This window comes from Podarcis melisellensis (assembly GCF_964234715.1).
Source record: "Podarcis melisellensis genome assembly, chromosome: 9".
Classification (NCBI taxonomy): Eukaryota; Metazoa; Chordata; class Lepidosauria; order Squamata; family Lacertidae; genus Podarcis; species Podarcis melisellensis.
In genome coordinates this window covers 4130209-4145213 of record NC_138541.1, presented here as the reverse complement: position 1 = coordinate 4145213, position 15005 = coordinate 4130209, and the positions used below count along the sequence as shown (strand labels likewise).

At 43.5% G+C, this 15005-nt stretch overlaps 1 protein-coding gene and 1 pseudogene across 3 annotated transcripts in view; one reads left to right on the top strand and one right to left on the bottom strand.

Annotated features, from left to right (window-relative positions):
- The window catches only part of ADAM33 (ADAM metallopeptidase domain 33), a 94134-nt gene that overhangs the window by 77274 nt on the left and 1855 nt on the right, over positions 1 to 15005 (bottom strand). For both annotated transcript variants that reach the window (XM_081924875.1, XM_081924874.1), the window contains exon 2: positions 4855 to 4937. In XM_081924875.1, the coding sequence (XP_081781001.1) occupies positions 4855 to 4937 (83 nt within the window). The remainder of the gene's footprint in view (positions 1 to 4854; positions 4938 to 15005) is intronic.
- On the top strand, positions 1192 to 1666 carry LOC309377236 (small nuclear ribonucleoprotein E pseudogene; annotated as a pseudogene). The gene has a single exon. The product of its transcript is annotated as a small nuclear ribonucleoprotein E pseudogene (transcript).

Sequence of the window (15005 nt, the reverse complement as noted above, 5' to 3'; positions counted from 1 at the left end):
TGTTCAGCGCATGCAATTTCACCTACAGGGATTTAACAGCTGCAAGGATACTAGGGTTACAAAATAGCTTGGGACAGCCTTTGCCAACCCGGCAGCTCCAGAAGGTTGGGAGTTGTAGTTCAAAGCCTCCGGAGGGCACCTGGTTGACGAAGGCTGCCCTGCGCAGCTGGAGGCCGATCAGATTCCTAGAAAGGAACTAGGGGGCTGACCCTCCTTCGTTGTAATTCCTCTGAACGGCCGAGGGATTTGCAACCGGCCTTTGGGCACTGCGAGTAACAACAACACGGCGGCAAGAATATTCGTCCCAAAATTATACCCTCGCTGCGGCCTTCCCAAAGAACGCCAAGTCCCGGGGAAGGAGGAGAGGGTGAAAATAAAATTTAAAAAAAACCTGGAGATGCTTGGCCTACATTCCCCTCTGGCAACCGCACTTGGGACTATATATAGCTGCGGAAACCGACAGCTTCTCTCTGTGTCATGACTGGAATGGACAGAGGACAGAGCAGGGCAATAAAAGACATACCAACGGGTTGTTTTGAGGTTTTTCTGCTCTCTCTGTGTGTGTCTCAGTCACATCAAACATGTTAGAAGTTTGTGCGACTGCGGAACTCCCTGCCACATGAGGCAGCGAGGGCCAGAAGCTTGGCCAGCTTCAAAAGATGACCAGGCGAAAGACGAAAGAGTCCCTACCAGAGAGGAAGGGCAAACTAAGCTGATGGACTACGCCGAAACGACACAGCTGACCGGAAAGCTCAGGAACCAAGAAGACAAACGATGCCTTATGAGGAACGGCTAAGGGAGCTGGGCATGTTTAGCCTGGAGAAGAGGAGGTTAAGGGGTGATATGATAGCCATGTTCAAATATATAAAAGGATGTCACATAGAGGAGGGAGAAAGGTTGTTTTCTGCTGCTCCAGAGAAGCGGACACGGAGCAATGGATCCAAACTACAAGAAAGAAGATTCCACCTAAACATTAGGAAGAACTTCCTGACAGTAAGAGCCGTTCGACAGTGGAATTTGCTGCCAAGGAGTGGGGTGGAGTCTCCTTCTTTGGAGGTCTTTAAGCAGAGCCTTGACAACCATATGTCAGGAGTGCTCTGATGGTGTTTCCTGCTTGGCAGGGGGTTGGACTCGATGGCCCTTGTGGTCTCTTCCAACTCTATGATTCTATAACAAAAACTTTTTAAAAGAATGAGGAAAAGGGCTGCCCCGTCCCGCCTAAGTCAGCTCATCCTGTCAGGGGTCGTTCCCAGCCCAGCTGCCGGCCAAGGACAGAAGGTGCAGAAGAGATGGTGGAGCCCATCAACCTCATCTTCAGATACCTACAGAAGAGGTCCAGAATTCAGGTGTGGCTGTATGAACAGGGATTTGATGAATATATGAACTTGGTTCTGGAAGATGCTGAGGAGATTCACTCCAAGACAAAATCAAGGAAACAGCCGGGTCGAATCATGTTAAAAGGAGACAACATTACTCTTCTACAGAGTGTTTCTAACTAGAAATAGCTATTGAGTCTGTTTTGCTTATTATTTTAATCTTTAAACCTATAGAAGAAAATATGCAGTGGTTTAATGGTATCGCTCCCAATTCTACCATTGGTGTCTGAAGGGTGAAGAATGAAGCCAGTTACTTAATTTGCCCTTGCATAACTTCCAATAACTTTTCTACGTTGGTGCTGAATTGTAGTTCTTTATAAATAAAAGGTTTTGTTAGTAAAAATAAATAAATGGGAAAAATATATAATTTACTTGGGAGGCCACTGAGAGCAGATGAAAAAATCAGCAGGATTTTAATATCCCTTGTAATGTAACAGGTGTTGTGGATAATACGGATGAATACAAAATATAGATTATGAAATAATATGTAGTTGAAAATGTTCACAATAGAATCCATGGAAGAGATGGAGGGGGAGTCGCAAGATTCAGAGAAATCTCTTTGTACAGATATGTAATTGGTACTGTTACAAACTTCTATTTGTAAAATCAAATAAAAATGATTTCGAAAGAGGACCAGGCAAATTTGGGGAGAGGAGGGCTATCGATGGCTACTAGGCCACAGTCGGAAGCAGCGATGCTTATCAGTTGCTGGAATGGCAGCAATCACTCTTTCTGTTCTTGTGACACACATTTTAAGAAACTGCCCAGGTCAAAACGGTTTCACCAGGGCAGTCAACAACCTGGGCAGTATTAAAAGAGGGTTAGAAACATGCATAAACCAGCTCAAATATTTGTTGGAAATGTAAGGAAAAAGAAGGGACTTTTTATCATATGTGGTGGGATTGTAGAGAAATAAAAAAAAAATCTGGGAAATGATATATAATGAGTTGAAGAAAATGTTCAAATTAACATTTGTAAAAAAGCCAGAAGCATTTTTGTTAGGGATTGTAAGGAAAGACCTGCCAAGGAAAATGAAGAACATATTTATGTGTCGACAACAGCAGAAAGAGTCATAATAGCACAAAGATGGAAGAATGAAGAAACCCCGACAAAAGAACAGTGGCAAGAGAAATTGATGGAACTGGCAAAATTGATACACAAACTGCGCGATAAGTACAACTGTGACTTTAAAGAAGAATAGGAACCTTTTACAAAGTACTTAAAGAAACAACAAAATGAATTGGACTCCTTGGCAGGTTTTGAATAAACAGACACAAATTTATTTGTTAATAATAATAGATGGATAACTTAGAGATTTTTACATTTTTATAACATGCAGAGAATGTGTTAATAAATCAGAAAGAGGAACTGAGGGAAGTCGTGGGGGAGGGGTATGAGGGGGAGATGGGGAAAATGGGGGAAATACAATTGTTGGAATAATTTGTTATGTAAAAATAGTCAATATAAAACTTTTTTTAAAAAAAAAAAGAAACATGCATCCATCACCGACGATTACCCCTAAGTAGAGCTTCCATGTTCAGAGGAATTCTACCTCAGAATTCCAGGCGCTACATGGCAAACTACCGATTCAGAGTCAGACCCTGACAGCAAACAGGACATGAATCAGGGCAATAATGAAAGCAATATGCCTAAGTGCAGAAACGGGTTTAATCATTTTCTGAGCCCATGGCAGGGTGAATGACACAGCAAGCGATGCATGATGTTGCTGGTGTTGCTATGGTAACCCCGGGCACCTGGCATCCTTATCTCTGAGCATCCAGGCACGGGGATGTGGTCTTCGAGACCTGAGCCCAAGCGCTGTGCAATTTAACCCATTCTTCACATTGCACCAACATGGACACGAGATACCAAAAGCATGTCATCGTGCAACAAGTAAATACATTTCTCCAAATCGGTTTTTGCATTCGCCTGTTTCTCTGTATCTTTTCTCAAGCCCTCTGATTTCCCACCTCGCCCCTCTTTCTTGCACGGCACTTTTAGACTTATTAATGGAACTCTCCAACAGCCAATACTCATCCCTGCTTTCCTCGCTCTTAAAAAAAAGAAAAGGGAAAAGACTCATTTATGCCTAATTGCTTTTGGCCTTTGCCAAACACACACAGAAATCGGTTCTGTTTATTCTTGTTCCTCTTCTAAATAAGATTGCGAGCCCCACTGGGCAGCGTTTGCCTTGTTATGAGTTTTACGCAAGTGCCTGATGTTTTCCGGCGCCAGGCGAATCATCGTAGTTGTCATAAATATAATCATTTTAGAGAAAATCACTGCTCTCCGGCAGGAACAAAGCAACTGGTTCCAGAGGCGCTGCACCCTTGGACTATATATCTATCTGCACTCGCAAATTCACATCGATTCTTGTTTTGAGCAAGAGATAGCTAGAGAGAGGTTTATAAAATTAAACTTTGCATACAGAGAGTGGAGAGAGAGAAATGCTTCTACCAGTTGCTGGAAGCCATTGGAAATGGCTCCATGAATTTGTCCCGTCCTCTTTTAAAGCCCTCCAGGTTGCTGGTCATCGCTGCCTCCTGTAGCAGGGAGTTCCATAGTCTGACGCTTACATGGTTTTAACAGTCATGCAGAATCCTAGAAACCGTGGTTTGCTAAGGTCATGCGCCCTGAACAAACTACAATTCCCATGATCCTTTGAGGTAAGGCACCACTCTTAAAGCGATACAAGGGTCCTTTAAATTAATAAATAAACAGAATGCCTTTTAAATGTGTTTGTGGGAGGGGGATATTAGTTTGTGCTTCCATCCCACTACTTGCCTTTATTATGAATTTTTGTGTTTTCAACTTGTACAGTTGTACCTCATGTTACGTTTGCTTCATGTTACGTTCTTTCAGGTTACGTCCCGCGGTGACCCAGAAGTACTGGAAAGGGTTACTTCCAGGTATCGCCGCTCGCGCATGTGCAGAAGCACAAAATGACATCACATGCATGAGCAGAAGCAACGAATCGCAATTCGCGCATGCGCAGACGTGCTGCTGTGGGTTGCACTCTTTTCATGTTGTGAACGGGCCTCCGGAACGGATCCCATTCGCAACCAGAGGTACCACTGTATTTTGATGTTGCGAACTGCCCTGAGTTCTACGGATGAAGCACAGTATACAAATTTAAGAAAGAAAGAAATTGCGATGTACAGAAGTGACCCTAGCAACTTTATCAAGGCCTGCCTGTAATATCCCGAGAGAACGTACGTCTTCTTCATTGGAACAGCACGTCCTTGCTCTCCCTCCGAAGTCCGAGATGCTATTTATTATTATCTATTAAAAATGCTAAAATTCCCTTCATCCGGACGGATCTGAGGGCAGCACACAATAAACTCAACAATCACAAAGTGCAATAAAACATAATAAACACCAAAAACAGAAACAATTACGAAACAATGAAACATCAAGGCAACGAAGAAAAGAAATAGGGAATCAGCAGGAATCAAAACAGAGGAGGGCAAGATCCAACCTTTTCCGCCTCGCCAACATCCCGCCGATTCCGTCCTCCTGAGATCCATCGCGGCTGGACAAACTCTCCCTGCGGTGACAGTCCTGAGGGTAGAAAACAGAAACTCAAACGCCCAGTTAAGTGAAACAAAATCGTCCACCCCAATCCCTTGCCAGAATCATTTAAACCTCTGCACCTGCCCAGAGAGAGAATGGACCATTTTAGGGACGGCAAAACTGAGCTACAGGAAAACCAGCAAGAAGGGCCCCCCAAAAAAGTAGTTTGGGGAACAAAGCAGGAACAGAGATTTATCTGGAAACCAAAGGCAAACTCAAAACTCAGCTCTCTTCCCCTTTGGGGTTGTTTTTTCTGCGAAAGACCTGCAAGGGGGAAAAACCCACAAGAAAAACAGGGGAAGGGGACCGAAAGCAGGAAAGAAAACTGTTCTTGTGGCAGAGCGATAGCATCTAGATCTGTCGCTCAGATAGCAGAAGCTGAAACAGTTAAAGGGAACTCGGAAAGCTGCCGTGAAGCACCGACTTGAGACGTCTCCAAAACAACCAGAAAACAACTTGGATTACTCAATGGCAGAGGGGAAGAGAGAGCAGGGTGCTGCGAGACATGATGAAAACTCTTAGTTTTACCTTGGATCCCGAACACCTTGCGAATCGAACGTTTTGGCTCCTTAATGCCGCAAACCCGGAAGTGAGCGTTCCGGTTTGCGAATGTTCTTTGGAACCCGGACGTCCAGCACGGCTTCCGATTGGGTGCAGGAGTTTCCTGCAACCAATTGGAAGCCAAGCTTTGGTTTCTGAATGTTTTGGAAGTTGAACTGACTTCCAGAACGGATTCCGTTCGACTTCCAAGGTACGACTGTATATATATATAGATAGATGATAAATAGATTGATACTGGAAGAATGGCAGACAAAGGTGATTGATTACATGGGACTGGCGGAGATGACTGGCAGAATCCGTGACCAAGAAAAAGAGAAGGTGGAAGAAGATTGGAAGAAATTTAAAGTATACCTTAAAAATTGTTGTAAAATTGATGAGTGCTAAAATGTCAAGGGAAAGGAAAATATAGAATTACAGCTGTAATTGATTAAGTATGAGAAGAAGCTTAAAAAGAAAATAAGTAATTAATTAATTGGTATGAAGAGTTGTTGAAGAAATTTTAAAACAGGGATGCAGAAAAGGGGAGGTAATGGGAAGTCCGAGAAGCAAGGTTTATGAAAAAGAGGTTTTGAAATTATACATGTTTATATGTTTTTGTTTGTTTATGCGTATGTGTTGTTTTGTCTTTAATTTGTGTTGGAAAACTAATAAAAAATTATTATAAAAAAAAGATAAATAGATTGATAGATGATAGATAGATAGATAGATAGAGATAGATAGATAGATAGATAGATAGATAGATAGATAGATAGATGATAGATAGATAGATATAGATGATGATAGATAGATAGATAGATAGATAGATAGATAGATGATAGATAGATAGATAGATAGATAGATAGATAGATAGATAGATAGATGAAAGATAGATAGATAGATAGATGATAGATAGATGAAAGATAGATAGATAGATGATAGATAGATAGATGATAGATAGATAGATAGATAGATAGATAGATAGATAGATAGATATAGATAGATGAGAGATAGATTAGATAGATAGATGATAGATAGATAGATAGATAGATAGATAGATAGATAGATAGATAGATATAGATAGATAGATAGATAGATAGATAGATATAGATAGATGATAGATGATAGATGATAGATAGATAGATATAGATAGAAGATAGATAGATGATAGATAGATGATAGATAGATGATAGATAGATAGATAGATGATAGATAGATGATAGATAGATAGATAGATAGATAGATAGATAGATAGATAGATAGATGATAGATAGATGATAGATGATAGATAGATAGATAGATAGATAGATAGATAGATAGATAGATAGATAGATGATAGAAGATAAATAGATAGATAGATTAGATAGATGATAGATAGATAGATAGATGATAGAGATAGATGATAGATAGATAGATGATAGATAGATAGATAGATGATAAATAGATAGATAGATAGATAGATAGATAGATAGATGATAGATAGATAGATAGATAGATAGATAGATAGATAGATAGATGATAGATAGATAGATAGATGATTGATAGATAGATAGATGATAGATAGATATAGATAGATCGATAGATAGATAGATAGATAGATAGATAGATAGATAGATAGATAGATAGATAATAGATAGATAGATAGATGATAGATAGATAGATATAGATAGATGATAGATAGATATAGATGGATCACGACGGTCACCTCCAGGCTTCATTATTTTAACTCGCTCTGCACGGGACTGCCCTTGAAGCAGACCCAGAAACTCCAGCGGGTGCAGAATGCCGTGGCAAGGCGCCTTACGGGGCCCTCGCCGCAGGATCACATTCACCCGGTGCTATACCAGCAGCACTGGTTCCCGGTGGAGTACAGGATCATGTTCAAGGTGCTGCTTTTGACCTTTAAAGCCCTTCACGGCCTAGGACCCTCATACCTACGGGACCGCCTCTCCTGGTATGCCCCGCAGAGGACCTTAAGGTCCACAAATAACAACACTTTCGAGGTCCCGAGCCTCAAGGAGGTTAGATTGGTTTCAACTAGGACCAGGGCCTTTTCAGCACTGGCCCCGACGTGGTGGAACGCCCTGTCACAAGAGACTAGGGCCCTGAGGGACTTGATATCTTTCCACAGGGCCTGCAAGACAGAGCTGTTCCGACTGGCCTTTGGTTTGTACTCAGTCTGACCCTTATGTTTCCCTCCCCTTAAGGTCTTGATTTATCAGCTATTTTAAAATCAGGCTGCATTTTAAATTATATTTTAACCTGTATTTTAAATTGGTTTTTTCCTCCCTCTCTTTTTCCCCTATTATGTTTTACTGTGATTTTATTGGTGTTAGCCGCCCTGAGCCCGGCTCTGGCTGGGGAGGGCGGGGTATAAATAAAAATTATTATTATTATTATTATTTGGTGTTGATAGTGCCAAGGCTGCAGGTTCATTCCCCGCAAGGGAGAGCTGCAAATTCCTGCATTGCAGAGGGCTGGACTAGATGATCCTCAGGATCCCTTCCAACTCTGCCATCCCATGTTTCCAAAGAAACCCAGCTCTGTCCTGAAGAGAAAGGCAGACAAAATCTTGAGACCCCATTAACCTTGACTGGCCCAGCATCCTAGAGGAAGCCAAGCGCCAAGAAAATTAGTCTGGGATTGGTCCCCCGAAATAGAACAGCCTGCCCATCAACCTCGCATCTGTGGTCAGGAGGACAGAAAGTGAATACACAGCCACTCTGTGAAATTCAATGGGATAACTTGCTAAAGGGCTTTTTAAAAATAGGCTTAAGAAATCTATCTCCCTTGCCACCGCCACCGCCTCCCCAATTTCCTGCCACCGCTCAATTAAACATTCTCTCGGTGACTTGAAAAGCCTATTAAGGATAAGTAGATCTCAAAGGATCGTAAGCACCAAAGCACAAGAGCCCAGACGTCGGTTCAAACGGCTACGCTGTACCTCGTTCAGGATCCCACGGGAGACATTTTCCTTTGCAAGCTCTACTTAAATGAGTAAGATTTGCAAGAGGTCATGCACTGGTTAATTTAACCAGAGAAAAGATGTTTGTGGGGGAAGAGAGAGATGTCTGGGACTCACCCCACAGTGTATCATCTTATAATTTTAATCCGTTCTAGTATTTTAACATTTGAATGCTGCAAGGTAGGCTTGTAATTATTTCTTGATTTTACTTTCCATCCTTCATAAGCTGTTTGTTTTTACAATCTACTGGGTTGTAGAGTTGGAAGGGACCTCCAAGGTCACCTACAACCCCCTGCAGTGCAGGGATCTTTTGCCCAACGTGGGATTCGAACCCAGGACCTTGGGATTAAGAGACTCCTGCTCTGCCAACTGAGCTTCCTGAGATTCAAGCCTTGTGTAAATTTTATGCATAACACCTCAGTTGGTTTGAGCGTGGTGCCGATAACACCAAGGTTGAAGGTTCAATCCCTGCATATGGGACAGCTGCAAATTGCTGGGGGTTGGGCTAGATGACCCTTAGGGTCCCTTCCACCTCTACAATTCTATGATTCTGTGAAATAACAAATATTGTACGCAATAGCCTGCCACACAACCAAGGCAGCTTTTTCCCACATGGCCACAACGCTCTTCCTAAAAGTTTGTTTAAAGTGGCTCATTTTTGCTACCTTCAGACAACTCATCTACCAAGCATTTGTCCTGATTTGCTTGCACAAAGCTCTTGCAGTGGTTAGACTGCATATACCTGGAAACTATCTCATAAGTTTGCATATACCTGGAAACTAAGTTGCATATACCTGGAAACTATCTCATAAGGAGACAGTCCCTTTGTCCTCTCTTGGCCAAGAGAGCATCTTTGGCTAAGCAGATGTTGCTTCTTCGATGCATGGAGTCACAGAGAGAGAGAGATGTTTCCTGCTTGGCAGGGGGTTGGACTCGATGGCCCTTGTGGTCTCTTCCAACTCTATGATTCTATGATATCTAGTCTATTATCTATATCTATATTGGTATATTAATGGAGGAGAAAAAGCTATTGATGACTGTGGGAATGTTCAGGGATGCAGGAGAGGATATATTGTCTGATAATAGCCTTTCCAACTTGTGATAACAAGGTCACAATTTAGCAAAGTAACATTCCCCTTTTTAAACTTGCAGCAGATGCGTTTGCTCAGGCTCGCTAAAGTCTCTATAATAACTGTTCTGGTATTTCCCCTTATTCCCTCATAAAAGATAAGACACGACGCAGCCTTCTATAAAAGTATAAAAAGGTTTACTCACACATCATTCTGTTCACAATAGGATCCCAGAAGGCAGACTTAGTTTAGAAAAGTAACATATACCTGGAAACTATCTCATAAGGAGACAGTCCCTTTGTCCTCTCTTGGCCAAGAGAGCATCTTTGGCTAAGCAGATGTTGCTTCTTCGATGCATGTAGTCAAAGAGAGAGAGAGATGGCTGCCCATCCCTGTGTTTTTGTCGTTACCTGCACAGGTGAGGCCACACCCACCTCTAGTCCCATGCAGAGGAAGTCTGTCCCAGCCCAGAAGGAAACAGGAAGTTTACCTGCTGGCTGGACAAACATTCCTCCCCATGTGTAAACAACATGTTCCCTCTAGGAATGTTGTACTTGACTGCTCTTGTGTTTCACATCCCACAATGACTGCTGTCCATGAAGCTCTGCCTCCACATTCTGAGGCAGCAGTGTTTCTGAATGCCAGGGACTGGAAATCACAGGAGCAGAGAGTTGCTTTGGGGCTTGGACCATGTTTGCTGCTTTCCCATAATGGGCATCTGACTGGCCACAGTGAGAACAGGACCCTGGACTAGATGGGCCATTTGGGCCTGATCCATATCGGTGTTTTCAAAAAGAAGATGTCCTCCTCTTATAACTCTTGGGAGTGTCTTGCCAAGGCAGTTACCAGGACATCAGGGCATTGCTCGGCACCTAAAAGACTGCTGTCCATGAAGCTCTGCCACTATAGTCAGAAGCAGCAATGCTGAGGGATGCAGGTGGTGCTGTGGTCTAACCACTGAGCCTCTTGGGCTTCCCAATCAAAAGGTCGGCAGTTCAATTCCCCGTGTTGTGGGATGCAGCCTCATTTCAGTAGAAACTCAAATCAAATCAAACCTAGCAGTTCGAAAGCACGCCAGTGCAAGTAGATACATAGATACCATTGGCAGGAAGGTAAACAGTGTTTCCGTGCGCTCTGGTTTCCATCACAGTCGTGCCAGAAGCAGTTTAGCCATGCTGGCCACGTGTCCCGGAAAGCTGTCTGTGGACAAACACCAGATCCCTCAGCCTGAAAAATGAGATGAGCGCCACACCCCATAGTCGCCTTTGACTGGACTTAACCGTCCAGGGGTCCTTGACCTTTTACCTTACCTTCTGGAAACCACAGGAGGGGAGAGGGCTCTTGGGCTCGGATCCTGCTTGTGGGTTTCACACAGGTATCTGGTTGGCCACTGTGAGAACAGGATGCTGGACTAGATGGGCCATTGGCCTGATCCAGTTACATGGCTTTTCTTAGGTTCCGGTGACTATACCTCGGGTTACAGACGCTTCAGGGTGTGTTTTTTCAGGTTATGGACCATTGAAACCCAGAAGTACGGGTTACTTCTGGGTTTTGACGGTCGCGCATGTGCAGAAGCACCAAATCGCAACCCGTGCATGTGCAGAACATGCCGCTGCGGGTTGCGAACGTGCATCCCGCACGGATCACGTTCGCAACCTGAGCATCCACTGTATCTAGTATTGATTAAGAATTTAGAATCATAGCATTCTAGAGTTGGAAGGGACCCTGAGAATCATCTGGGGAGACCCAGCCAGATGGGCGGGGTACAAATAAATTATTATTATTATTATTATTATTATTATTATTATTATTATTATTATTATCTGGTTCAACCCCCTGCAATGCAGTTTTCCCGGACGGGGATCAAACCTGCAACCTTGGCGTGATCAGCTCTCAACAACCGAGCTATCCAGGCTCATTTAGTCTGATTCATTTGCAGGTAAAGAAATGCCATTGCGACACACTTCATAATCGGCACCAAGCTCACCCTGCAGCTCCCCACAAATCGCTGATTGGAAGAGGAAAGGGGAAGCAGGGAAGAGGAGAGAAAAGAGATCAGTCCAGCCTTTCCCAGTCTGGTCTCTTCCAGAAGTTTCAGACTACAACTCCCATCAGCCTTAGGGAGCACATACTGAAGGCTCGGGTAAGACAACAAACAGATCTCGTTCAAAAAGGAAGGGAAGAGGGAGAAGAGGCTCTTCCGAAACACCTGTTCATTCAGCATCCACCCTGCTTTGCTGGCACAAAGCTGATACAGTTGTTCCATTATATCCAGCCCTTACTGAGCATCTGTTCCGATTTCTGTGCAAGGGAGGCTTATTTGACAATGAGCGTCTGTTTGGCTGTCATCTTAATTTCTTTGTATTGTGCTGACACCGCTTCATAATAAGATTATAAGAACATAAGGAGAGTCTGTTGGACTCATAGGGACCAACCAGATGCCCGTAGGAGCAGGATTCGAACACAAGAGCCCTCCGCCCTCCTGTGGTCTCCAGCAACAGAGGCTGAAACATCAGAGTAGGATTTCAGTTTAAAGCATTGTAAATTTAACCAGGGAAAACAGGTAGAGGAAAACCAGGACTCCATGTCGCCATCTGGTGGCACGATGTTATATCACACATACAACACATAGACAGTAAATCACTTTTTCTTTACCAGTCCAGCTGAGTCCTGGGATTCAGACACATTGCTGCCTCTAACTGTGGCAATCAATAGCCCTCTCCTCCATGAATCTGTCTCATCCTATTTTGAAAACCTTCCAGGTTGGTGGCCACACTGCCTTTTGTGGCAAGGAGTTCCACCGTTTAACTGTACGCTGCAAGAATAAATCAGCCCAGTGTACCTGAAGGGGCGTCTCCACCCCCATCGTTCAGCCCAGACACAGAGGTTCAGTTCCAAGGGCCTTCTGGCGGTTCCCTCATTGCAAGAAGCAAAGTTACAGGGAACCAGGCAAAGAGCCTTCTTAGTGGTGGCACCTGCCCTGTGGAACACCCTCCCACCAACTATCTGACTTTTAGAAGACAACTATCTGACTTTTAGAAGACATCTGAAGTAAACAACTGTCTGACTTTTAGAAGACATTTGAAGGCAGCCCTGTTTAGGGAAGTTTTTAATTTATGATGTTTTATTCTGTTTTTAATCTGTTGGCAGCCGCCCAGAGTGGCTGGGGAAACCTAGCCAGATGGGTGGGGTACAAATAATAAATTTATTATTATTATTATTATTATTATTATTATTATTAGTATTAGTATTAGTATTAGTATTAGTATTATGTGTTTTACGTGTCCTGAATCTTCCAATATTTAGCTTCATTGAGTTTCCAGGAGCTCTGGCGTTGTGCGAGAGGTAGGAAAGTTGTTTTATTTTTTAATTTTATTTAACATTATTACAAAATATTGCAAATACATATGTACATATATATTTCAGATATGCACATATATATATAAAAGAACAAAAAAGAAAAAAGGAAGAAAAGAAAAAAGAAAGAGAAAAAGAAGAAGAAAAGTTGGAAGAGTTTCTTCCAAATTTATTGTACAAATATCTCAATAATAAAACTCTAGCAAAGTTCCCTGCCCAGTTTTGCATGTCCACAGATCTAAGCAACTTCCCTGTCCAACATCACAAAGACAGAGAGGAAAACTCTGGGCTGGACAGACACTTCTGAATCTGTCCCAGACTAGACCATATAGAGTCATAATGGAGCGTAACTAAACTCTGGCAGTCCCAAGCCAGAAGAAAGGAATTTCCCCCAGAAACACATCTACAGAAGCTGAAACCTCAGCAGCTGCACAGCATCACAGCCAACAAGGCACACCAGCGCATGGGCGCCTGTTGTCGTCCCCCAAGAACACCCAATGCTCTTCGCGTAAGTACTGGCCCAAACCACATTTGCACCACGTGCTTAAAGCGGCATGGTACCACTTTAAACAGTTGTGGTTCCCTCTTCTGCATATTGGGAGCTGTGGTTTCCTAAGGGTGCTAAGAGTTGATAAGAGACCCCCAGAGAACTGCAGTTCCCAGAGCTCCCTGGGAAAGGGGGTTGATTGTTAAAACACTCTGGGAACCGGCACCCTTAACAAACTACAGCTCCCAAAGGGACATAAGAGAAGTCGCTGGATCAGGCCAATTTGCCCATCTAGTTCTAGTCCAGTATCCTGTTCTCATGGTGGCCAGGCAGATGAGCCCCATTACCCTTTTACCTTACCTGCCTGCAGGAAACCCACAAGCAGGATTCGACCACAAGGGCACTCTGCAAATCGGTGATTTCCAGGAACTGGTTTCAGAAGCATCGCTGCCTCATGGCTAATAGCTATCTTCCAGATTCTGCTTAAAGTGATAATGTTGTACTTTAGATGAACTGCGTGAATGTGCCAAGTGTTAGAAAACTCAGATATATAAGCTAATCACTGAGTGGCTCTTTAAACCAGGATTACAGCTGTGAAAACGGAATGCCCAGTTGCCAATTTGGGGCCAGGAGGCTCGAAAGTCGTATGTTTCAGTACAACTTTTGGCTTCCCAAAAATTAATTGTGACTGTGCAGATAAAATATAACAGATAGAATTCTTCGGGAAGTGTTGCTAGTGTGTGGAAACAGTCAAGATCCAAGGATCCCCAGGCATGTGCCTCCAGATGGTGGAGACATCGGGTGCCATCCTGACACCCGGTCATCTTCACTTGGTCACAAGAGGTTAATAGCCAGGTGCATATTGCGGCTGGCACCTGGTGAATTTCGAACGCTGAATGTGCCCCTGGTGTTTTCCCTCTTTGGGCAAATTCTTCCTCCGAGCTGTTTCCACTGACAAATCCTTATACAAAATGGAACTCTGGAGAACCGCTATCCAAAATTGGACTCAGGTTCTGTTTGTGGGCTTCCCATTGTGGCACCCCCTTGATCACTGTAAGAACACTGTGTCCAGGACATCTGTCTGCCAGCTCCATCTGGTACGCAGGCTGAGACCCTCCCTGCCCGCAGACTGGCCAGAGTGGTGCATGTTCTGGTTATCTCTTGCTTGGACTACTGCAATGTGCTCTACATGGGGCTACCTTTGAAGGTGACCTGGAAACTACAACTAATCCAGAATGCGGCAGCTAGACTGGTGACTAGGTGTAGCTGCCAAGACCATATAACACCTGTCTTAAAAGACCTACATTGGCCCACAGTACATTTCCAGGCACAATTCAAAGTGTTAGTGCTGATCTTTAAAGCCCTAAATGGCCTCGGCCCAGTATATCTGAAGGAGTATCTCCACCCTCATTGTTCTGCCCGGACACTGAGATCCACCCTCCAAGGGCCTTCTGGTGGTTCCCTCCCTGTGAGAAGTGAGGTTACAGGGAACCAGGCAGAGGGCCTTCTTGGTGGTGGCGCCCACCTGTGGAACACCCTCCCATCAGATGTCAAGGAAATAAACAACTACCTGACTTTTAGAAGACATCTGAAGGCAGCCGTGTACAGAGAAGTTTTTAATGTTTTATCATGTTTTTAAT